General features: G+C 43.6%; 1 protein-coding gene across 1 annotated transcript in view; it reads left to right on the forward strand.

Moving 5' to 3' along the window:
* The first annotated feature begins 4,033 nt into the window (after positions 1-4,033).
* ITGAM (integrin subunit alpha M) overlaps positions 4,034-25,652 on the forward strand; it is a 35,894-nt gene continuing 14,275 nt past the window's right edge. Inside the window, exons 1-12 of the mRNA XM_059038647.2 lie at positions 4,034-4,123; positions 6,117-6,222; positions 8,999-9,102; positions 9,409-9,479; positions 9,626-9,743; positions 14,709-14,839; positions 15,286-15,431; positions 16,233-16,386; positions 17,413-17,563; positions 18,543-18,616; positions 20,987-21,116; positions 21,389-21,531. Of these exons, the coding sequence (XP_058894630.2) occupies positions 4,096-4,123; positions 6,117-6,222; positions 8,999-9,102; positions 9,409-9,479; positions 9,626-9,743; positions 14,709-14,839; positions 15,286-15,431; positions 16,233-16,386; positions 17,413-17,563; positions 18,543-18,616; positions 20,987-21,116; positions 21,389-21,531 (1,356 nt within the window). The 5' untranslated portion in view covers positions 4,034-4,095. The remainder of the gene's footprint in view (positions 4,124-6,116; positions 6,223-8,998; positions 9,103-9,408; positions 9,480-9,625; positions 9,744-14,708; positions 14,840-15,285; positions 15,432-16,232; positions 16,387-17,412; positions 17,564-18,542; positions 18,617-20,986; positions 21,117-21,388; positions 21,532-25,652) is intronic.

A 25,652-nucleotide genomic window follows, 5' to 3' on the forward strand; every position in this document is an offset into this window, starting at 1 on the left:
TTTTTTGATCTTTTTGTATATTTTGTCCAGAATTTGCCCCAACTGCACGTGCATGCAGTTATAGTCCCTTACAGTTTCCTTGTATTTTGTTGCTCAAGGAGACATTTGTCCGGGTGCAAGCATTACAGCAGTGCAGCAAAGAGTCCCAGGCCCCAGCCTGTCTCACAAGGACACTGCTGCCACTGATTGAAAGTGGGGGAATAGCGCTGCCATGGTGCCCCCAGCCACCTGGCACTACCACATGGGCCACACAGGCAAAGGCTTGAACCACAGCTCGTCTGAGTTTCAGCAGAACGTCTGTGAATCTTCCTGGAACAGAGGATGAGAAGCTGCTCTGGGGCCACCTCCTGCTCACCCCCTACATCCCTTAGGAGGGTCTCAGGAGTCATGACTCATGTCCCAGGTTCTGACTATGTATGAGGCTTTCTGCCTCACCCACCGCCCGCTGCCCTGCAACAGAGCTCCAGATTAAAGCTGCTTTGCCTCTTGGTCTAGGATATAGCCTCCCTCTTTTTTTTTGGTATCGTCCTTTTTGATGTATAGGACGACCATGGAAGGATTGGTTTTGCTGTCTATGTCTATTGGTTTTGCTGTCTATGTTTTGCTACCCTGCCCTCTTTCCAGAATTCTCTCTCTGAGGGAGGGGCGGGGGGATCTCTCTTATGAACCAGGCACTCTTCTGTGCACTGGAAATAGAGTGATGAGCAAGACAGACAAGAATCTCTGCTCTCTGGAGCTTATAGACTCTAGTTGGGGACTCAGACAAAGATAAACTAAATAAATATGTAATATAATTTCATGTAATATTGAGCGCTATGAAAAAATATCTGAGTATCTGTAGCAGACACTGCAATTGCTCCATTCACGTCCCGTCAGTGTTTATCATTCTCGTGCAAGCTGGCCAGGTTTCCAGCTGCCAGTACCTGCCTGCCTGAGGGCTCTCTCTGGCTCCTGGAACCTTCTCTGCCTGGGTGCAGGGCAAATTGGATGCACCAGAGAAGGAAGGCTTTCCCGGAGAGCAGCCCTCCACTGATAGCTGATGTGAGCTGTGTATAAAAATCTAGCCCCCTCTCCTCTCAGGTGGGTAACTCTGAGGCATGTTCTACCCTGGATTTCAGAGCTCAGTGTATTGAGCTCCGATCATCCACAGCAGTAACTTGTTTCATCTCACAGCTTTTATGGGCTCACTTCCTCACCAGTGTTTCCTGGATTACCTCTCAAACAAATTACTTCCCCTTGTCTCAGTGTTCATGTACAGGGGAACCCAAGCTAAGCTTTCATCAAGAGTAGGGGTAGGGGATGGGTGGGAGCTTACAGCTAGGTGCCCACCTGTGGTTACCTGGTCAGGTGCACACCATAGGATGGGTCATTAAGAAAGGCTCTGGGGGTTGGACAATCTTTCTGAGATACTGCCTATGCCTTTAAAGTGGGCCCTTGGCCACTGCTAAGGGCACAGAGGGGCCATGATATCTGAGCAACTTCCTGTGGAGGTCAGAGTGTGCAAGTTTTTTTTTTTTATCAAAAATAAACCCAGCTTATTTATTTATTTATTTCTGCATTAATTCATTTTTTAAAAAAACAATATTTATTTATTTATTTGGTTGCGCCAGGTCTTAGTTCCAGCACATGGGCTCCTTAGTTGTGGCATGCGAACTCTTAGTTGCAGCCTGCATGTGGGATCTAGTTCCCTGACCAGGGATCGAACCCAGGCCCCCTCCATTAGGAGTGCAGAGTCTTAAGCACTGTGCCACCAGGGAAGTCCCGCCAGCTTATTTATTAAAATATGTCCCCACACCCTGGTTGGTAGCTTCTCATCCTGATCCAATGGTCTTATTTCTTTTTCCACAGCCTCCTTTCCTGCAAACAAGAATGGGCCCTTTGTTGTTTAAATTACTTATTGGTGTTTTTCTTTTCTTTCTGATTATAAACGTCACTCTTTTTTTTTTTGTATAAAAAATTTAAGTACACAAATATATATAGAAGAAAATTAAAATCTGTGGCAGATTAAAGTTGATCACAAATTCTTTGACACACCTCCCACGGAGAGGTGAGATCTTTGTCCCCCTCTCTTAGAATGTGGTCGAGCTCTGTGATTGCTTGACCACTAGAATATAGTGGAAGTGACTCTGTGACAGTTTCCAGATCAACACCTTAAGAGACTGGGAACTTTCAATTCTTATCTCTTGGAATACTTGCTTTTGAAGTCTAACCACTATGCTGTGAGTAGCCCAAGCCACACAGAGAGGTTACATGGAGGTCCTCCAGCTGACAGCTCCAACCGAGCTCCTGGCCTGCTGATGGCACCAACTTTCAGCCATGGGAGTGATCTGTTTTGAAAGTCCAGCCGAGCTGAGCCTTCAAGGACTCCAGCCCCGGTCACGATCTGACTGTAGCCATCTGAGATTTCCCTAGTGAGAACTGCTGAGGCTAGACAGTCCACAGCACCATGACACAATGAGAAGTTGCTGTTTTAGGCTTGTGGTGGCCAAGGGAGAGGGCATATGGGGGAGGGATGAACTGGGAATTTGAGATTAGCAGATGCAAACTATTCTGTATATGTAGAACTGAATTACTTTGTTGTACACCAGAAACGAACACACATTGTAAATCAACTACACTTCAATAAAATAAATTTTTTAAAAAGTCGCCATTTTATGTGGAGTAGTTTGCTCTGCAGCAATAGAGTAGAACAGACCCATTGTCCTATGATCCAGCGACAACCACTATTAACATTTTGGTTTTCCTACAGATACGTATTTTTAAACAGGTAATTTTAAAACAAAATGTTCAGAATTTTAATGGAATTTTTTCCAGGGCACACACATTTCTTTCCTCTGGTTATTAAGAAAGCAGAACTAAGGGCAAGAGAAAATATTTTGGAGAGAGAATGAAAAATGATTGGCTTGGGAATCACATTAGCAGACACAAGTATGGTTTGGTGTTCTATATAATTTCATGAAGATATGCTCCTGTGTCTTTGAAAACAGCTTGTGCAGGCATCTTTGACTGTACTTCTCAGATATTTCTTAGGATAAATTCTTGGAAGTGAAAATTCCAGGGCAAAAGAGTTTGAGGCTCTTTTCTTTTTTGGCTGCATTGGGTCTCGTTGCTGCGCGCGGGCTTTCTCTGGTTGCAGCGAGCGAGGGCTACTCTTCCTTGCGGTGCGCGGGCTTCTCATTGCGGTGGCTTCTCTTGTTGCGGAGCACGGGCTCTAGCCCACGGGCTTCAGTAGTTGTGGCCTGCGGGCTTAGTGGCTCCACGGCATGAGGGATCTTCCTGGACCAGGGCTCAAACCCGGTTGCCTTCCTTGTCAGACGGCTTCTTAACCACTGAGCCACCAGGGAAGTCCTGAGGCTGTTATTTTGTTTGTTTGTTTGTTTGTTTAAAGCAAAATAATATTAAAAAAACACCGCGTAGAGGACTTCCCTGGTGGTGCAGTGGTTAAGAATCCGCCTGACAATGCAGGCGACACGGGTTCGAGTCCTGGCCCAGGAAGATCTCACATACTGCGGAGCCACTAAGCCCGGCGCCGCAACTACTGAAGTCTGCGCGCCTAGAGCCCGTGCTCCGCAGCAAGAGAAGCCACCGCACTGAGAAGCCTGCGCGCCGCAACGAAGACCCAACGCAGCCAAAAATAAATACATAAATAAATAAACTTATATTTTAAAAAAGCACCTGGTTTCTCTGTACCTGAGTTGACCTTACTCGTGGCCACACAGGAGGATAGCTCTGGCTGACAGGTACTCTTGTTTCCCTGAGCAGGAGGGAGGGACATTTTGCAAAGCGTGCTTTCAGGGAGACATGTTCTTGGGGGCAGGTCATAAGTCTGTGCTTTGCTGTTCATAATGTTTCTAGAAGCAGGTGGGCAAACAAAGCCACCTATGGGTTAGTGACCCTGATGGTTTGGGCTGGGAGGCTGGGTAGAGGGGGCAGGTCCGGCAGGGCAGTGTGCTCACTGAGCCTCCGTCCTCTTCCTTTGAGTTTCTGACAGACTTCTGCCTCCTACTTCCCTTTTTCGGTCCTTCCTGGCTTTGGTGGCTTCCTTGAGGTGGCTCAGTGGTGCCTGCAGCCTCACAGCTCCTGCTCTCTCCAGCTATGACTCACAGAGTCCTTCTACTAACAGGTGCGCCAGGAGTTGGGGGGCCCTCAGGGTGAGGAGGAGGGGAGGTTTTGGGTTTGTGAATTTGTGGAGAGAAAGGGTACAGAATATTTAGGAGTTAGGCTGGGAGAGACAAAGGGCATTGGGGGAAGGTTAAGGGATTTAAGAAGCAGAGTAGAGCTAGACCGAGATGGGATGAGCAGAGAAGCTTGGATAAATGACTCAATTCATGGACTAGGCAAGGGGGTTTGGCTGGTCCCTTCTTCACAGAGGAGGAAACTGAGGCCCCGAGAGGTGAAATGACACGTCTAAGTGTGCAGGGCAGGTCTTGGCTTCTCTTCTTGGAGTGTTTCTTCTTGGATTCCACCTCACCTCCTCTTATTGGTCTCTTTTCCAAGGACGCAGGTGTAAATGTTTGTTGAATGACTGACTGATCAAAATGATTCAAGTTTTTTCCCTTTGTGTCTGTGTTTTGTGGACTAAGAGCCAGAGAAGGGAAAGAAATGCTTGAAAGTTGCACAGGAAGGAAATTACCTAGCTGAGTCTTTAGGAACTTGATTGTTGGGCAAATCAGTTGGGTGGGAACCCAGGGTGGGGCTCAGAGAGGGGCTGAATGCACCTGTTGATGGAAATAATCAATGAACAAGAAAAGAGTTTTCTTTGAGCCAAACTGAGGACTATAGCCCAGGAGACAGTCTCTCAGAGAACTCTGGGGAACTGCTCCCGAGTAGCATGGCTTTCAGCACAGTTCTATATCTTGTCAGAACAAAGATCATCAAACAAGTCAGGGATACATTCCTTCAAGGTTAAAAACAAACAAAACAAACAACAGATCAGCATCTACACAGCCAGTCAGTATGGCCTTAGTACCTGGGAGTCTTATCATCAAAGGAATAGCAGCTCTGGCATCCCAGGAAAGGAGACATTTAATCTTTATTTTTAACATGGACGATCTTTACTTCTGGACAATGCACCCTTTTCTTTAATTAGTAAAATAGTTGTACGATGTATGTTTGATAGGCTACACACAGGCTGTTTTAGTTAGCATAAAATTCAAGCTAAATCATGTATAAGCCAGAATGACTTCCCCATAGCTCAATATGTGAACATTTCTTCCTTTACACCCTGTTGGTGTTTCTTAGGCCAGGAGTCAGCAAACTGTCCTCTGTGGGCATAAGATGAGGGCTCCACCATGTGTTTTTGTACAACCTGGAGCCATAGGTCCCAGATGAACATTTATAATCGATTTATGACAGGGAACACTAACTCTGAATCATTTTGAACACTAACTTTGAATGGCGTGCAATGTTATTTCGCCTAAAGAATTCCACTTGTCTCATCAGTAAATTTGTATTACAAAAAAAAATTGTACTCAATTATTATATTTTGAATTTCCTTCATGAAAAATTTGTAGACATGCATTTCCTCTTTTCTTATATAGGTACATACATAATAGACTCCATTTGCCTCTTGGTCCACAAAGCCTAAAATATTTACTATCTTGCCCTTTATAGAAAAAGTGTGGCGACCTCTGCTCCAGGCTGGGACCTGGGAGGCACCCATGTCCATGCTGGGTTAGGGTGAATCCCAACAGGAAGATGCTTGGGGCAGGAGGTCAGGCTGCTTTCTTTTATTTTTAAAAAAATACATTTATTTATTTATTTATTTTATTTCTGGCTGCGTTGGGTCTTCGTTGCTGCGAGCTTTCTCTAGTTGCGGCCAGCGGGGGATACTCTGTTGTGGTGCGCAGGCTTCTCTTGTTGCGGAGCATGGGCTCTAGGCACGCGGGCTCAGTAGTTGTGGCATGTGGGTTCTAGAGCGCAGGCTCAGTAGTTGTGGCGCATGGGCTTAGCTGCTCCGCGGCATGTGGGATCTTCCTGGACCAGGGCTCAAACCTGTGTCCCCTGCATTGGCAGGTGGATTCTTAACCACTGCACCACCGGGGAAGTCCCCAGGCTGCTTTCTTAACTGTCTCCTTCTGTCCTCCTGACTCCTGCCCCCCTTGTTTTCCCTCCAGCCTTGGCCTTATGTCACGGGTTCAACCTGGACACGGAAAAACCAGTCATCTTCCAAAACAATGCAAAGGGCTTCGGACAGAGCGTGGTCCAGCTTGAGGGATCCAGGTAAGGGCCCCGGGGGGACTCCCTGCCCACACACTTTCCCTCCAAGGCTTAACATACCTGAAAAAAAAAATCACAATTTCCTTGATTTGTTTTTTTCTTAATTTATCAGAGTTCTAAATTCAAAAGATACAAAAGAGTGTGATAGAAAGTCTCTTCCTCACTCCCTTCCCCCAATTCCCTCCCTAGCAGGGTCCCTGTTGAATGGTTTCTCGTGTGTTCTTTCAGAGAGATTCTACAGTGCACAGACCTCCACATCATCCTGCACACAGTTTGTAGCACACATTATACTCAAACTACAACCTGCTGCCTATTTTTGTAAATACATTTTATTGACACTTGGCTACCCCTACTCCCCACTTGTCATTTATTATTATTATTTTTATTATTTTCCAATACTTAAAAAAATTTTACTGGAGTATAGTTGATGCACAATGTTGCATTAGTTTCAGATGTACAGCAAAATGATTCAGTTATACATATACATATATTCATTCTTTTTCAGATTCTTTTCCCATATAGGTTATTAAAGAAAATTGAGTAGAGTTCCCTGTGCTATACAGTAGGTCCTTGTTGGTTATCTGTTTTATATATAGCAGTGTGTGTGTGTTAATCCCAAGCTCCTAATTTATCTCTCCCCCTCACATTTCCCCTTTGGTAACCATAAGTTTGTTTTTGAAATTTGTGAGTCTGTTTCTGTTTTGTAAATAAGTTCATTTACATCCTTTTTCTCTGTGTGACTTACATCACTTAGTATGATAATCTCTAGTCATTTATTTTTTAGGGCAATTTTGGAGCTATAGTAGCAGAACAGAGAGGCTGGAACAGAGCCTCTATGGCCTGCAAAGACTAAAATATTTACTTTTACAGAAATAATATTTATGGAGATTATGTTACTTTTCTAGAAGAAAGTTTGCTGGCCTCTGCTCTATACTGTCCTTTGCATTTTTAAAAAAATTAATGAAACTTGCTGATTTTACCAAATAAATGAAAAAAGAGCTTACTTATTCTTTTTAATGCTTACATCATATCCTATTATTTGGAAGTACTGTAATTTACATTTATATTACATTTAAATCTCTTTTTAAAATTTATTTATTTATTTAGGCTGCTCTGGGTCTTACTTGCGGCACATGGGATTTTCGTTGCAGCATGTTTAGTTCTTTAGTTGCAGTATGTGGGATCTAGTTCCCCTGCCAGAGATTGAACCCGGGCCCCCTGGATTGGGAGCGTGGAGTCTTACCCACTGGACCACGAGGGAAGTCCAAAAATCTCTTCTTAATGGACATTAGATTGTTTCCAAACTTTTGCTATATGAACAATATTGGCATTTTGTACATGTGCTAGTATATTTTGGAAGCAAATTCCTAGAACTAGGATTGCTGGATCCAAGGGTATATGTGCATATGTAATTTTAATAGATTTTTCCAAATTACCCTCTATGAGGGTGGCAACAATTTGCACTCACACCAGAAGTTTATGCAAACACCTACTTCCCCACCCGCTTGCCAACCCAAAGTGTTAGCAAACTTACGATCTTTGTAAATTGAACAGGTGAGAAACGGTATCTCAATTTAGTTTTAAATTACATTTATTTTTTAAAAAATAATTAATTAATTAATTAATTTATGGCCGCGTGGGGTCTTCTCATTTCGTTGGCCTCTCTTGCTGTGGAGCACGGGCTCTAGGCGCGTGCGCTTCCGTAGCTGTGGCTCGAAGCCTCTAGAGCGCAGGCTCAGTAGTTGTGGTGCACGGGCTTAGTTGCTCCGCGGCATGTGGGATCTTCCCAGGTCGAACCCACGTCTCCTGCATTGGCAGGTGGATTCTTAACCACTGCACCACCAGGGAAGCCCTGCATTTCTTTTTTAAGGAGAGATTTATTTCCTTTTCTGTGAACATGTTTTTCTTATCTGTTGCCCATTTTTCTCTTGGTTTGTTTCTTTTTCCTTACTGGTTTGTGGGAGCTCTGACTATACTGAGGAAAGTAGTCTGGGGTATGAGTTGCTCATCTCCCTCCACTGGTTTATCGTTAGTTTTCTGACTTTGCTTTTGGTAGTTGATCAGATACAGAAATTTATTTAAAATGACAGTGGGGGAAAAAATAAAATAAAATAAAATAAAATGACTGTGGAGTTGAATGTATTCACTTTAAAATGACCTCTGGGTATTATGTCATTCTTAGAGAGGCCCTTCTCTCTCCAAGATTAAACATTTTACCATTTTTGGATTGTACATGGATTAACTCATTTAATCCTGATAATAACCTTGAGGTAGGTACTGCTATTATCCATATTTTAGAGATGAGAAAATTGAAGCACAATAAGGTAATTAATTGACTTGCCCAAGGTCACACAGGAAGTAAGGGTGGGACTAAATTTCAATTTCAGGCAGTAAAACTCCAAGGCCTCTATTCCTGTCCTCTATGCAATATTGCATCCCTGCCTGAATGTCGAAGTGATTCCAAGTTGGGAAGGTAGGCTGTCTACCTTCACTGTTTGGCCTTCAGGATTTGGAAATTCTTGAATTTACTGAAATGACCCCTGGGAATTCGAATGACTGGATTACGAGAATATTCACAATAAACAATCAGCGGTTAAAAAAAATTCTCATGTTTTTCTTTGCTGAATCTTCCTCCTATTTCTGGGAGTTGGGGAATCCCTGTGAGGTTGGCTCCCCCACTTTTATTTTGGGTGGCGGGACTTCCATGGTCTCCTTCTGTCCCCAGATGTCATAGCATTCTCTTGTCCCTGTGGTGAGCTGTTCCCACCTCTCCCCGCAGGCTGGTGGTTGGAGCCCCCCAGGAGATAAAGGCTGCTAACCAGACGGGCGGCCTCTACCAGTGCGACTACAGCATGGGCAAGTGTGAACCCATCCCCCTGCAGGGTGAGTCACTGCCCCTTGCTGGCACCTAGGGCTAGGGTTCCACCTTTGCACACACCTGGACTTGCCAGACGTTGCCTTTGTCTTGGGATCTGTGATGGGGGCCCAGGGAGCCAGCTCCCTGGCCTCTGAGCTGTATGCAGGCACCCTCGGACACCCCTCTGTGTCCCTTTCCATGACCTACGTGCCTCCTGGAACCCCTCACACCTCCATGTCTCCCTGGTTGAGGTTCCTGTCCATCCCCTGTCCAGTTATTACACAGTCCTGTCCATTCCCCGAGGGTGACCATGTATATATCTGTCCCCTCAGTCCCCCCGGAGGCTGTGAACATGTCCCTGGGCCTGTCTCTGGCGTTCGCCACCAAACCTTTTCGGCTGCTGGTGAGTTGCCTTGGGTCATGGGAGCGTCCCAAGGGAAGGAGTCGGGGGCCTAAGACTGCTGGGGCTGGGGTCTTGTTGGGTGGAGGTGCTGGGGTGAAAGGACAGGAAGCAGGGACAGCCCCTCCCACCTGTCCCCTGCCCCCTAGGCATGTGGCCCCACCGTGCACCAAATCTGCAAGGAGAACACCTATGCGAAAGGCTTCTGCTTCCTGTTTGAACCCAATCTACGGCAGCAACCCAGAAGGCTCCCAGAGACCCTCAGAGGTGGGTGCAGACGAGCAGCATGAGACTGGAGGGAGCTGGCAGGACTGGGCTGAGGGGCTCATAGTCTGGGGGTTTATTTAAAAGTCTTGGTGCAGAAGCGTGAGGGAACTGGCTTCCAATGCGGAGAGGGGCTCTGGAGAGGTGCTAGGATCTTGCGCTTTGATGAAAGTCCTGATATAGCCACCCATCTTTGTGAGACAATGTCTCAACCATTGTCCTTAGAGTTAGTGCCTGACCGTAGCCTTTGAGGCTCTAGCTGGTGTGGCCCCCGTCCACCTCTCCAGCTTCTTTCCCAGCCCTTCTACCTTAGTCACTGTGCTCCAGCTGCCTTTCTTCTCCAAGAACCACACCAAGCTGTCCCTGCCTCAGGGGCTTTGCACTTACTATTCCTTCAGCCTGGCATGATCTTTCCCCAGATCTCAGCTGACAACCTATTACTGTCATCTCAGCTCAAATGTTAACTCTTCAGAGAGACCTTCCTTGAGTGGCTCTTCTAATCATTTCCACCATCACTTCCTACCACATTGCCCTGCTTTGCCCTCTTCATAACTATATATCCATATTTTACTTATTTCTTAAATGTCCTTTCTTCTGGGATGTAGGCTCTGTGATAGCCAGAGATTTTGTTGAGCTTGTTCACTTGCTGCTTGACAAATTGCCCCTGAACTTAGCAGCCAAAAACAAGAAACATTAATTATCTTACAGTTTCTGTGAATCAGGAATCTGGACACAGACTAGTTGGGTATCTTTGTCTCATGGTTTCTCATGAGCTTGAAGTTGTCAAACCAGGGGTGTGGTCTCATCTGAAGGCTTGACTAGGGGAAGATCCGCATCCAAGCTCACTTATAAGAGGGTTGGACTGAGGGCCTCAGTCCACACTGGCTGCTGGCTCCTGCTTCCCTCACTTGCTTGTCCCATGGGCTTCCCCACAGAACAGCTCACAACGTGGCAGCTGGCTGCCCTCAGGGTGAGTGAACAAGGCAGTGAGAGAGCAAGAGAGAGTAAGAACCCAAGATGGAAGCCACAATCTTTTATAATCTAATCTCAGAAGACTTCTGCCATATTGTATTCTTTGGAAGTGAGTCAAAAAGTCCAGCTCACAGGGAGGATGTAGAGAAAAGGGAACCCTCCTACACTGTTGGTGGGAATGTAAATTGGTACAGCTACTATGGAGAACAGTATGGAGGTTCCTTAAAAAACAAAAAATAGAACTACCCTATGATTCAGCAGTCCCACTCCTGGGCATGTGTCTGGAAAAGACAAAAACCCTAATTCAAAAAGACACATGGACCCCAGTGTTCATAGCAGCACTATTTATAATAGCCAAGACATGGAAGCAACCTAAGTGTCCACCAACAGAAGAATGGATAAAGAAGATGTGAGATATATCTATATCTATATCTATCTATCTATCTATCTATATATATGTACACACACACACATAAACAGAAACAACAGAATATACTCAACCACAGGAAAGAATGAAATAATGTTATTTGCTGCAACATGGATGGACCTAGAGAATATCACACTAAGTGAAGTAAGTCAGAGAGAGACAAATATTACATGGTATTACTTATATGTGGAATCTGAGAAGACAATATAAATGAACCTATATGCAAAAGAAAAACAGACTCACAGACATAGAAAACAAATTTATGGTTACCAAAAAGGAAAGGGAAGTGGGAGGGATAAATTAGGAGTCTGGGATTAACAGATACACACTACTACATATAAAATAGATAAGCAACAAGGATTCACTGTATGACACAGCGGACAACATTCAATATCTTGTAATAACCTAAAATGGAAAATAATCTGAAAAGTATACTTGAATCACTTTACTGTACACCTGAAACTAACACAATATTGTCAATCAACTATACTTCAGTAAAAATAAATAAATAAAAACTCCAGCTCACAATCAAGATGAGGAGATTATGCAAGGGTGTTACTATCAGGAGGTGAGAATCTTGGGGACCATCTTGGTGGCTCCTTACCCTTGTTCCCCAAACATCTGTTGATTGAAAGAGAGTGAGTGAATGAATGTTTTTATCCAGCTGATTTCTTTCTCTTTTTTTGTGTGTGCGTGGCTGTGTTGGGTCTTCGTTGTTGCACATGGGCTTTCTCTAGTAGCAGCGAGCGGGGGCTACTCTCGTTGCAGTGTCTGGGCTTCTCAGTGCCGTAGCTTCTCTTGCTGCAGAGCGCGCGCTGTGGTTGTTGAAGCACGCAGGCTCAGTATCTGTGGCACGTGGGTTCCAGGGCGCACGGGCTTCAGTAGTTATTGCACGCGGGCTCAGTAGTTGTGGCACATGAGCTTAGTTGCTCTGTGGCATGTGGGATCTCCCTGGACCAGGGCTCGAACCCGTGTCCCCTGCATTGGTCAGAGGATTCTGAACCACTGTGCCACCAGGGAAGCCCCATATCCAGCTGACTTCTGACACTGATTTCTTCAACTGCTTGGTCATCTTTTTGCTTGTTTCCAAGTTGCTTCTGGAACCAAGGGCAGATATGTCTTCCTTTTACAGTTTTTTTTTTTTTTCTCAAGTTCCTTTGTACTTCGCTCTCAACCCATAACCTTCCCTCCTTCTTCACCGAATAAACGAAGGCTGCCAGGTGTAAACTCCTTCCACGTCCTCCTTCTCCTTGTCCAGATTTCCTCGATGGCACCACTCTCGGCAGCATCTCACTGGTTTTAGAGGAAGACCTGTCCTTTCCATGAGTAATTCTTCCATCTGGGCTTTTGAGGCTCTCTCTCATCACCAACTCTGAGGTTCACATCTTTAATCACTTGCTCTCTCCAGGAACCTAAATCCCGCCCCCTCCTTTGAATGTAAACCTGCTCATGCTTCCCATAACTTAAAAACAATCAACCACTCAAACTGATAGCAATGAAAATAACCTTTCCTCCCCCACCCCCTCTCCTCTCCATCTTCTGCCTTCTCTCCTCCCCTTCATCACCAACCTTCTTGGAAGGGATCTCTCTCCTTGCCTCCATTGCCCCCATGCTGTGATCCTTCGCCCTTTGACATCTGGCTCCTGCCCACCCATCATATAGACCTTGCTGTTGCCAGTGGCATCTGTGACCCTCTAAAGGCCAAATCTCTATTCTGTCCTCATGTTCTCTGACTTTTCCAATGTGACCTGCAGATCACCTCTTCCTTCCCCCAGCACCTTGGCTTCAGACATCTCTCCTCTCCTCTCTTCTCTTTCTCTTGCTTGTGTCCCTACTGAGGGCTTCTGCGAAGCTCCAGCTCCAAGCTGTCTTCCTCTGCCTCCTCTGCCCACCTAAGGGCACCTGATTACAGCTTCTGTTCTTGCCCATGTGCTCTTCGTGTCTGACTGCATCCAATTTTGTGGCTTCAGCTCCCACCCCCACGTTTCTCTCTTCAGTCCTCACTCTTGAGCGTTCCAGACTCTTCTTTTTGAAAACAGTTTCATTTCCTTAAAAATAGATAAGACATGCACTTGGTTCAAAGTTCAAAACGCACTAAGGGATATACTATAAAAACCTCTCTTTCTTGGGTCACCGAGGCTCCTCTTTCCTTCCTGAGAGGCAGCTACTGTTACCAGCGTCTCATGGCTTCTTCTGGAGGTACTCCACGTATCAATATTTACTGACATAGGCGTCTGTATACTTCACTTTGTGCCACAAAAGGTAGCGTGCTCTACACACTGGATTGTACCTTGATTCTTTCCACTTAATGTACCTTTGAGAGTTTCAAGAAAATTTCTGGCTTATCTTCCCTGTTTATTTTCTATATAAATGTTAGAATCTGCTTGTCTATTTTTTAAAAAGCCAATACTTTTTCTGGGTAATTTTATCTTACTTTTTCACTGATGATACAGTAAAATTGATCTTTTTTTCCCTTGTAGTGTACAATTCCATTAATTTTAAGATATGCTTAGACTTGTGTAGACAGCAACATGAACAGGATGTGGAAGAATTCTTTTACGTCCTAAAAAATCCTTTGTGCTGTCTCTTTCTACACTGAACCCTTGAAAAATGGCCAGTTTAAACTGCGTGGGTCCACCTAGATGTGGATTTTTTTTTTTCCCACTAAATTCATGCTACAGTACTACCGGATCTGAGGTTGGTTGAATCCACAGATGCAGAATTGTGGATATGGAATTGCGGATACGAAGGGCAGACTGTGAAGTTATACACGGATTTTTAACTGCATGGAGGGTGGGGGCCCCTCATCCTTGCGTTGCTCAAGGGTCAACTGTATTTAGAAAGGGACTAATTATAAAGGTGTGGCAGGGTCTAAAGAAGCTACAAGGGATGGTCCAGGAACCCAGGGTGAACAACAGTGGAGCTGTTGCCACCCTAGGCTGATGGGACAAGGAGAGGCAGAAGTCCCCAGAATCTGGAAGGACAGGGAGTCATGGGGAGTGGGCCTCCTTGAGAGGAGCACTGATCTGTTGAGGGACACGGTTGGCCCAAAGCAGCCTTGCAGGAAGGGAGCTGAGGGAACTACTCTGATCTGACCCTCTTCCTTCCCTCCAGTCTCTTGCTGAGGCTCCTGATTGGGCAAACGCAGCTAGAAGCCAGGGGTTGAAAGAGCCCCGTTGACATATCCCATGTGGGCTGAGCTCCGGGCAAAGTGGGGAATGGTAGAAAGTGGATTTGGCGCTGGGGCAGAAAGGGGGGGTGGAGGGAGGACATCCAGCATACCTTTATATGCACTATTCCTTTTTTTCCCTGTAACTTACTTCTCCCTTTGTATTTCTGGCAAATTATTTCTTATTCTTCATGAGGTAGCTCTGATGGCACTGCTTTCCCTGACTGCCTTGAGCAGAAGAAACCATCTTTTTCCATACCACTCTGTCCCGTGTTTTTATTTAGCTAGGCACATGGGTTGCATCTTGTTTACCTTTCATTCTCATTGCTCAGCAGAGAGCTGACATGCAAAAAATGAACGCTGAGTCTCTTGTAATCAATTCCTTTTCCTTTTTCCCCAGGGTGCCCTCAGCAAGACAGTGACATTGCTTTTTTGATTGATGGCTCTGGTAGCATCAGCCAAACAGACTTTCAGAAGATGAAGAACTTTGTCTCAACTGTGATGAGTCGATTCCAAAAGTCCAAAACCTTGGTAAGGGTCAGTGGGTAGGTTAGGGAACAGCTTGCATAAGGCTGGCAAATACGTGGCAACCAGGCTGCCACGTTCCTGTCCTGCTTCTATTAGAGATGTTGCCAAGTTGCCAGTTGATCATCGTTTTCTTTCATGATTTGCTTCCTTGGCTCTGTCTGGATGTGGCCTCAGCCTTCCTCCAGCCCCCTGTAAAGCAGGCAGACTAACTGACAGGGGTTGGCCTGGGACATGAAACCCACATGTCATCTCTGGCTGAGCTCTAGTGCTGGGAGGTGGGAGCTGATGGCCGATCTCTGTCCTGGTGAGGGAGAAGGACTGGGGGCAGCGCAGAATTCGGAGGAATTTGGAGACTAGAGTATTTCAAGATTTATGGAGAGCTTGCTGGGAGATGGTTACGGGAGAGGAGGGACGCCTTCTCCAGTGTAATACCAGGTGCCCGTTCCCAGTTCTCTTTGATGCAGTACTCTGAAGTATTTCAGACTCATTTCACCTTCAAAGAGTTCAAGAGAAACCCTTCCCCGGAATTTCTGGTGAGGCCAATAATGCAGCTGTACGGGAGGACACACACGGCCACAGCTATCCGCAAAGTTGTGTAAGCTCTTCCCTCTTTGCTTAGGGTGGAAGGAGGAGGTTTTATTTTTTGTGGAGCTTTGCGGGAAGAGGGGAGTTGTTCAGACAGGGCCGGGGTAGAGGGCATTTCCGGTGGAGGGGTGAGTAAATGTGTGGAGGAGGGACTGTGCCTGGTATGTTCATGACATACAAGTCGTGGGTAAGGGTGGGATTAAGGGGGCGGGGAGGGAAGGGAAGGCTAGAGAGAGGCTAGAAAGATCATTTGAGGCCAGGTCACCAAGGCAACTGAAAAGCCAGTGGATCCATTGAAGGTTTTAGCAGCGGGGAGACGTACCCATATCTTGTTTTAGAAAGTTCACTCTGATGTGTGTGTGTGTGTGTGTGTGTGTGTGTGTGTGTGTGTGTCTGTGTCTGTGTGTGTGTGTGTCTGTGTGTGTCTGTGTAGAGGCAAGGGTGGGGATTGGGACAAAAGTGCAGGAAGATACACTGGAGAACCATTGCCTCACATCAGGAGAGGTTTGATGAAGGCACAATTAAGCTTATTAATTTTTTAAATTTAGAAGGAATAATACTCAGTTAAAAAAAATCAATCTATGCCAAAGTATGTAATGGCAATGAAGGCTTCCTTTCCCTCCACTCTTTCCCGTTCTCCTGCTGCCCTTCCAGATCTTGGGGCAGCCACATCTCAGTGTTTGTCCCAGGAGAACCCAAGCGCCTCCTAGACAGAGCCCAGTTGCATCTGTAACTGCTGACGTTCCTTCCCTAGCATCAAGCGTATCTCTGTCGGCTCGAATTTGACTTTTCCCTCCTCTACTCTGGACAGAAGAGAACTGTTTCACAGCAGAAATGGATCCCGGGAGAATGCCCTTAAGATCCTGATTGTCATCACAGATGGAGAAAAGTATGGCGATCCTTTGGACTATGAGGATGTCATCCCTGAAGCAGATAGAAAGGGGGTCATTCGCTACGTCATTGCGGTAGGAGATGTGGCTCCCCGGCCTGATGCTTCTGTAGAGGGTTCTACTTGGATACACCCTCCTTTGAATTTGCAAACATCAATAAAATCAAAGTGGGGCAAGGCTCATCTCTGCTAGCCCATATGTTCACAATAGTGAACTATTGTCGCAATAATGCTATGTAACAAACTATCCCAATATTCAGTGGCTTAAAACAGTAAGTGAATCTGTGCATCAGCTGGGCAGTTTCTCCGGTCCTAGCTGGACTCCCTCATGCGTCTGTAATCAGCTGCAGGTTGGCTGGCAGCTCTGATGATCTTGGCTGGGCTCTCTCCATTTCCGAGGGTTGCCATCAATATCTGTTTGCCAGGCTGGAACGACCCGGGTAACTTGGCTCTTCTGTTCCCTGTGTCTCATCCTCCAGTGGGTTAGCCTGGGCGTGTCCTCATGGTGAAGGCAGAGGAACAAAAGAGCAAGTGGAAACGTTGCAAGCACTTTTTCCAGCCTCTGTTTTTATCACATATGATAATGTCCGCGGGCTGAAGCAGTACACATGGCTGAGCCCAGAGAAAATGAGCGGAACAGAATACTCTGCCAAGAGGAGGAGGGCAGAGCACAGCTTTGGGGAAAGGCCTCGGCTACAGGAAGGGGCAAAGGATTGGGAACATCAGTGTCCTCAAATTACGACAGTATCTTGGATGGCATAGAAAGAGGTATCATCACGGGTCTCTGGCTTGGCAAGTAGGAAACACCTTCATATGAAGGAGAAAGCGCCCCCTTGCTCTGAAGGGAGGTCAGCCCCACACCAGGAGGTATGACACAGCAAACGGACCAAAGGCTGGATTTCAGCCCCAATTTCTCCCTTGACAGAATGTAGAGTGTACAACCTGCTCTACCGTACCTGGCAACTCTGTCCCAGGGGCCTTCTGGTGCATTCCTTCCTTGGACAGATATTGTTTCAGATTCTTTTCCTGCAGAATTTTCTTTGCTGGAGGAGAGTGCTACCCCCAGAAAGTGTCTGATTCGGCCTCTGTTTTTTGGTAACAGGTGGGAGGTGCCTTCTCCAGTAAAAAATCTCTAGAAGAGCTCGATACCATCGCATCCAAGCCGTCTGGTGATCACGTGTTCCAGGTGAATAACTTTGAAGCTCTGAAGACCATTCAGAACCAGCTTCAGGAAAAGATCTTTGCGATTGAGGGTGAGCTAAGGTTTTGTAGTCCTGGAGCAGCTCCTTATCCCCAAACACGTGCTTCCCTGTAGAAGCAAGAACCTCCCAGCCCTCGGTACCCTGAGTCTCAGTGTCAACTCCCTTCTTCTTCCATTTCCCAGCAACTCTGGCCTCTCTTGCTCAATTACTTTGAAATGGAAGGATCTAGACTTTTCTCTCTAATTTTGCAATCTTGGCTATAGGCTGAAAAATTAGAGGGTAGGGGACTCAAATCCCTCACAGTATTTTCCCCCAAATTTGGATGTGTTGCCAACATTTGTCTCTTTGGTCCACTGCTGTATCCCCAGTGCCTAGAATAATGCCTGGTACATAAAGGGTGCTCAATAAGTGTTTGTTGAATAAAAGAATTTAAAAGTTGGGGGAAGGTTCATATACAATCTGGATTTATGGTTTCTCTTGAAAATTTGGAAGATTAGACACCTTTAGGACCATATTCCCGCTTGGCAAAAAGTAGTTGGGGCCAAATAGCCACCATCCCTTTAAAAGGGGCATATGGCTAGATAAGCAACAAACATATACATTGTAGCCATTATCCTTTTTTTTTTTTTTTCCCGATTTATTCATTTATTTTTTTTGGCCATGCCATGAGGCGTGCAGATCTTAGTTCCCCGACCAGGGACCGAACCCGTACCCCCTGCAGTGGAAGTGTGGAGTCTTAACCACTGGACCGCCAGGGAAGTCCCTGCACTATCTTGTAACAACCTATAATGGAGTATAATCTGCAAAAATACTGAATCACGATGCTGTACACCTGAAACTAACATTAATATTGTAAATTAACTATGCTTCAATAAAAAAAGGAAAGCATAACAGAGGACATGTAAGAAAAAGGGGGGTGCACATGGCTTCCATTTGAGCCTCCTTCTGTCTGGCCACCATAGCATTGAGTTTCCAACCCCTGTTCTAGGCTCCTCTACTTTCTTTAATGTAAACTTTCTTCTCCTCACAGGTACGCACACAGGAAGTGCCAGCTCCTTTGAGTATGAGATGTCTCAGGAAGGCTTCAGTGCTGTCTTCACCTCCGTAAGTGGTCTTCTGTTTAATGGGGGTTGGGGGCAAGACGAAGAGGGAGAAGAGGTTCAAAGGTTTGGGGGCTCATCTCTGTGACAGGTGTTTGTTGGGAGGCACCTCTTTGAAGGGCAGCTGTGGTCCCTTCTCTCTTCCTTGTCAATCCTGTTCTTTTTTTAAAAAATTGAGATATAATGGACATATAACATGATAATAGCCTCAGATGCACAACATAGTGATTTAGTATATGTATATAGCATTGCGAAATGATCACCACAATAAGTCTAGTTAACATCCATCACCTTACACAGTTACCCAATTTTTTTTTTCTTGTGATGAGAACTTTAAGATTTATTCTCTTAGCAACTTTCAAATACACAATACACTATTATTAACTGTAGTCACCATGCTGTACATTACACCACCAGGATTTATTTATTCTATGACTGGAAGTTTGTACTTTTTTTTTTTAACATCTTTACCGGAGTATAATTTCTCTACAATGGTGTGGTAGTTTCTGCTTTATAACAAAGTGAATCAGCTATACATATACACATATCCCCGTATCTCCTCCCTCTTGCGTCTCCCTCCCACTCTTCCTATCCCACCCCTCTAGGTGGTCACAAAGCACCGAGCTGATCTCCCTGTGCTATGTGGCTGCTTCCCACTAGCTACTTTACATTTGGTAGTGTACATACATATGACCATTCCACTCTCTCACTTCGTCCCAGCTTACCCTTCCCTCTCCCCATGTCCTCAAGTCCATTCTCTACTTCTGCGTCTTTATTCCTGTCCTGCCCCTAGGTTCTTCATAACTTTTTTTGGGGGGGGTTCCATATATATGTGTTAGCATATTTGTTTTTCTCTTTCTGACTTACTTCACTCTGTATGACAGACTCTAGGTCCATCCACCTCACTACAAATAACTGAATTTTGTTTGAAGTTTGTACTTTTTGACCACTTTCACCCATTTTGCACACCACCCACCGCTGCCTTTGGCAATCACAAATCTGTTCTCTGTATGTATAAGTTTGTTATTTTTAACTTCACATATAAGTAAGATCATGCAGTGTTTGACTTTCTCCGATTTATTTCACTCAGCATAATCCTCCAGGTCCATCCATGTTGTCACAAATGGCAGAATTTCCTTCTTTTTAATGGCTGAATAATATTCCATTGTGTACATATACACCACATTTTCTTTATTTGTTCATCTGTTGATGAACACTTAGGTTGCCTCCATGTCTTGGCTATTGTAAAAAATGCTGCAGTGATCATGGGGTAGCATATATCTTTTCAAGTTAGTGTTTTCATTTCTTTTGGATATTTACCCAGAAGTGTAATTGCTGGATCAAACTGTAGTTTTATTTGTAAAGTTTTGAGGAACCCCCATACTCTTTTCCATAGTGGCTTCACCAATTAGTACAAGGGTTCCCTTTTCTACACATCCTTAACAATACTTATTTCTTCTCTTATGATGACAGGCATCTAACAGGTGTGAGGTGATACCTCATCGTGGTTTTGATTTGCATTTCCTTGATGATTAGTGATGTTGAGCACTTTTTTCATGCACCTCTTGGCCATCTGTATGTCTTCTTTGGAAAAATGTCTTTTCAGATCCTCTGCCCATTTAAAAATCAGGTTTTAAAACAAAATTTTGAGTTGTATGAGTTCTTTATATATTTTGGATATTAACCTCTTATTGGATATATGATTTGCCAATATTTTCTCCTGCTCTGTAGGTTACCTTTTCATTTTGTTGATTTCCTTTGCTATGTAGAAGCTTTTTAGTTGATGTAGTCCCACTGCTTATTTTGCTTTTGGTGTTAAATCTAAAAAATCATCACCAAGACAAATGTCAAGGAGATTACTACCTATGTTTTATTCTTGGAGTTTTATGGTTTCATGTCTTATGTTCAAGTCTTTAATCCATTTTGAATTGATTTTTGTGACTAGTGTAAGATAGTGGTCCAGTTTCATTCTTTTGCATGTGGCTGCCTAATTTTCCCAACACCATTTATTGAAGAGACTGTCCTTTCGCCATTGTATATTATTCTCTCCTTTGTAGTATATTGATTTACCATATATGCATGGGTTTACTTCAAGGGTCTCTGTTCTGTTCCATCGATCTACATGTCTGTTTTTATGCCAATACCATACTGTTTTGATAACTATAGTTTTGCAATGTAGTTTGAAACCAGGAAGTGTGATGCCTCCAGCTTTGTTCTTTCTCAAAATTGCTTTGATTATTTGGGGTCTTTTGTGGTTCCATACAAATTTTAGGATAGTTTGTTCTATTTTGATGAAAAAAATGCCATTGGGATTTTTGATAGGGATAACACTGAAGCTCTAGATTTCTCAATCCTGTTCTACCTTCTTGCCCAGGATGGTCCCTTGTTGGGCACTGTGGGGAGCTTTGATTGGGCTGGCGGAGCCTTTCTGCATACGTCAAAGGATAAAGTCACCTTCATCAACACAACCAGGGTAGATTCAGACATGAATGATGCTTACTTGGGTAAGTGGAGAGGGCAGGGTTACTTTAAGAAGGGGTCAGGATATGGCATAACTCAACTAGTTTAGATGTCCTTGGATCTTTCATAAGCTCTTGGGATAGGTTTAAAGACAGAAATTTCAAAGCTTCATTTTAATTATGTTAACAAAGAGGAATATATAGTGCAGGGTCCAATTACCCCAAGCTCCCAAGCATGGGGCTGCCCCACTGCCCCTGCTCAAGGGATAGTCCTGTTGGAGGAGGCAGTGCTTTTCCTCTTAGTTCATCATCTTCAGGTTATGCTGCTGCAGCCATCTTGCGGAACCGGGTGCAAATTCTGCTTCTGGGGGCGCCTCGATATCAACACATTGGCCTGGTGGTGATATTCAAAAAGAACGCAGGTGCTTGGGAGAAAAACTCTGAAATCAAGGGCAGCCAGGTGAGTGCAGAGTGTGTGGGGCATGGATGTGCCAACAGAGGCACCCTGGGGGCTGAGGGCTTCTGGGATGGGCATCATCAGATCCGAAGTATGGCAGAGTTTTGTAAAGCAGAGGGCTTTAAGCTGGAGAGTCATGGGACCAACTTTGCATTTGAGAATGTTGTGTCCTCACTTTTCTAATAATGGTAAATAACAACACTTGACCTGTACAGAGCTCTCTACAAGTCTACCTGTACACAAAGCTGGCATTTGACCAGTCCATAACCAGTATAGCCATATTAGTTATTAAAATATTGAAATAATTCTATATCTGTCAATAAATAGCTGTTTCCTTGAGACATCCTTCCCCCCTGAACCTGCCATACACTCTGGTCCCTCCCCCCAATACTCTTTGAACTTCCCCATGATCCAGTAACTATGAAGTCAGACAGGGAAACTCAGGAGACCTCTAGGACCCACTCCAGCTAAGCCCATGGTTGGTGCCTGAGAAGTCCCAGGAGTTCAATATTTTGAATATCACCCCTGCAAAAGCTGTTTTGTAAAATCCTCAAAAAAAGTATCAGCAAAAAAAAAAAAAAAAAAAAAAAAAAAAAAAAGTATCAGCAAACAGAATCTAGCAATCTATAAAAAGGATAGTACATCATGACCAATTGTGGTTTATCCCAGGAATGATGCAGGGCTTGTTCAACAATGTTGCAGAAATGGACAAGCTGATTCTAAAGTTCATATGACAATTCAAGAGACCCAGAATAGCCAAAATAATCTTGAAAAAGAAGAACTAAGTTGGAAGATTCACACTTCCCAATTTTGAAACTTACTGCAAAGTTACAGTAATCAAGACAGGGTGGTACCAGCATAAGGACAGACCAGTGGAATAGGACTGAGAGTCCAGAAATAAACCCATACATCTATGGTCCATTGATTTTCAAAAAAGGTGCTGGGTCAACTGGATGTCCACAGGCAAAAGAATAAATTTGGACCCTTACCTCACAATATGCAAAAATTAATTCAAAATAGATCAAAGACCTAAATATAAGAACTAAAGCTATAAGCCTCTTAGGGGGATTCATAAGTGAATTTTTGTAACTTTAGATTTGGCAACGATTGTTTAGATATGACACCAGAAGCACAAGCAACCAAAGATAAAATAGATTAGTTGGACTTCATTAAATTAAAAACTTTTGAGCAGCAAAGGACACTATCAAGAAAATGAAAAGAATGGGAGAAACTATTTACAAATCATATATCTGATAAAGGTCTAGTATTTACAATATATAACGAACTTTTACAATTCAACAATAAAAAGCCAACCTCATGTAAAAATGGGCAAAGGATTTGAATAGATATTTCTCCAGATAAGATATAAAAATGACCAATAAGCACATGAAAATATGTTCAAATTTATTCATCATTAGGGAAATACAAGTCAAAACCACAGTAGAGATACCACTAGAATGGCTATTTAAAGAAAAAAATGAAAAATAACACATGTTGATGAGGATGTGGAGAAATTAGAACCCTCATACATTGCTGGTGGGAATGTAAAAGAATACAGCCCTTATGGAACACAATTTGACAGTTCCTCAAAAAGTTAAATATAGATTTATCATATGACTCAGAAATTTCACTCCTAGGTATATACCCTTTTCCAAAATGAAAATAGTTGTTCAAAAAAAACTTATACGTGAATGTTCATAGCAGCATTATTCATAATAGTCAAGAGGTAGAAAGAACCTAAATGTTCATTAACTTATGAATAGATAAACAAAATGGGGTATATCCATACAGTGGAATACTATTTAGCCGTAAAAAGAGTGAAGTGTTGATACATGCTACAACATGGATAAACCTTGAAAAATTTATGCTACGTGAAAATAGCCAGTCACAAAAGGACACATATTATATGATTTAATTCGTCTGAAATGTCTAGAGTAGACAAACCCACAGTCAGAAAGTAGATTAGTGGTTGCCAGGGTATGGTGGGGGGTGGATTGGGAGTGACTTCTAACAGTTACAGGGCTTCTTTCTGGGGTGAGGGAAATGTTTTGGAATTAGTGGTGATGGTTACATAACATTGTGAATATACTAGAACCCACTAAATTTTATACTTTAAAATGATGAATTTTATGTAATGTAAATTTTATCTCAATTTAAAAGAGCCATTCTGAAAAAAAAACTCAATGTAATTCACCATAACAACAGACTAGAGAAGAAAAGTGTAATAATCTTAACAGATACAGAGAAGGAATTTGACAAAATCCATTCTTCCATGATGTTTTCTTCTCAGCAAACTGGGAATTAAAGGGAACTTCCTCAACCTGAGAAAGAACATTTACAAAAAATCTAGAGCTAGCATCATATTTAAAAGTAAAAGAGAATTTTTTTCTCCTAAAATTGGAAACAAGGCAGGAAAATCCACTCTTACCACTCCTATACAACATCATACAGGAAGACGTAGCTGGTGCAATAAGTCAAGAGAGAAAAGTAAAAACAGCATGTGGAGTGGAAAGGAAAAAATAAAGCTATCTCTATTTGGGGATGACATGATTGTTTGCGTGGAAAATCCCAAAGAATCTACAAAAAAGCTATATAACTTATTTCAGTGAGTTCTCAGGATACAAGATCAATATGTAAAAATCAGTTGTATTTCTATACTAACAATGAACATTTGGAAATTTAAATTTAAAGAAAAAGGACCATTTATTAATACAATAGCACCAAAGACCATGAAATACTTGGGTATAAATCTAACAAAATGTGTACAACATCTTTATACTGAAAACTACAAAACACTAATGAGAGAAATCAAAGCCCTAAATAAATGGAGAAATATACTGTGTTCATGGACCGGAAGACTTAATATTGTTAAGATGTCACTTTTCCTCAAGTCGATCTATAGACTCAACACAATGCCAATCAAAATCCTATTTTATTTTGTAGAATTGACAAGCTAATTCTAAGATTTATATGGAAAATCAAAGAAAGTAGAATATCCAAAACAGTTTTGAAAAGGATATTATGTAAATACCATTAGGTATTTAGTGGAAGATTCATACACTATGTGATCTTAAGGCTTTCTATAAAGTTACAGTAAGCAGGACAGCGTGGCATTGACAAAAGGATAGACATGAACATCAGTAGAACAGAATAGGCCTGAAGTATAAGCCTGACACATATTGATTTTCAATAAAGGCACAAAGACAATTCAACGGAGAGTTCAATGGTGCTGGAACAATTGAACCCATGGTAACAAAACAAAACAAAATCCTTACCCATATCTTGTCAATTCAACCATGTTAAGATTAATTTAAATCGAGCATAGAGCTAAATGTAAAATCTAAAACTACTGGGCTTCCCTGGTGGCGCAGTGGTTGAGAGTCCTCCTGCCGATGCGGGGGACACGGGTTCGTGCCCCGGTCCGGGAGGATCCCACATGCCGCCGAGCGGCTGGGCCCGTGAGCCGTTGCCGCTGAGCCTGCGCGTCCGGAGCCTGTGAAACTTGGGTGAATCCTAAATGCTTACTCTAGTTGAAAGAAGCCACAGCCAAAAGGCTACATACTGTATGGTTCCATTTATATAACATTCTGGAAAAGGCAAAACTATTGGGAAAAAAACCAGATCAGTGGTTGTCAGGGGCTGGTGACTGAGGGAAGAGGTTGATTACAGCATAAGGGAATATTTTGGGGTTGATGAAACTGTCCTGAATCTTGACCATCATGGCAGTTACATGAATTTATGCGTTTGTCAAAACTCATAAAACTCCACTAAAAAGTCTGAATTTTTTTTAATGGAAATTATACCCCAATAAACTTGACCTAAAAACACAAAAGTCTGTTGACTTTAGGATGAAGCTTAAATGCTGTTACTGGACCATTGGGAGGCCTCCCTCAGTGGTGGGTGGGGCAGAGATCAGACTGTAGTGAGTCATGTCTTGACGTCCTCTGCACTTTCCTTCCTAGAACTCGCCCCAGAAGTTTGAAATTTCCATATACATCTCCCTTTGATCTGTTACTATTCCCCTCCATTCCACCCTGCTGCACCTAGAGCCTTGGAAGGCACTGTCTCCACTACCCAGCCTCACGCTTAGCAAATAAGCGTTGTTGGTTGAATGAAAGAATGAC

Source organism: Kogia breviceps, chromosome 14, assembly GCF_026419965.1.
Source record: "Kogia breviceps isolate mKogBre1 chromosome 14, mKogBre1 haplotype 1, whole genome shotgun sequence".
In the NCBI taxonomy this organism is placed as follows: domain Eukaryota; kingdom Metazoa; phylum Chordata; class Mammalia; order Artiodactyla; family Physeteridae; genus Kogia; species Kogia breviceps.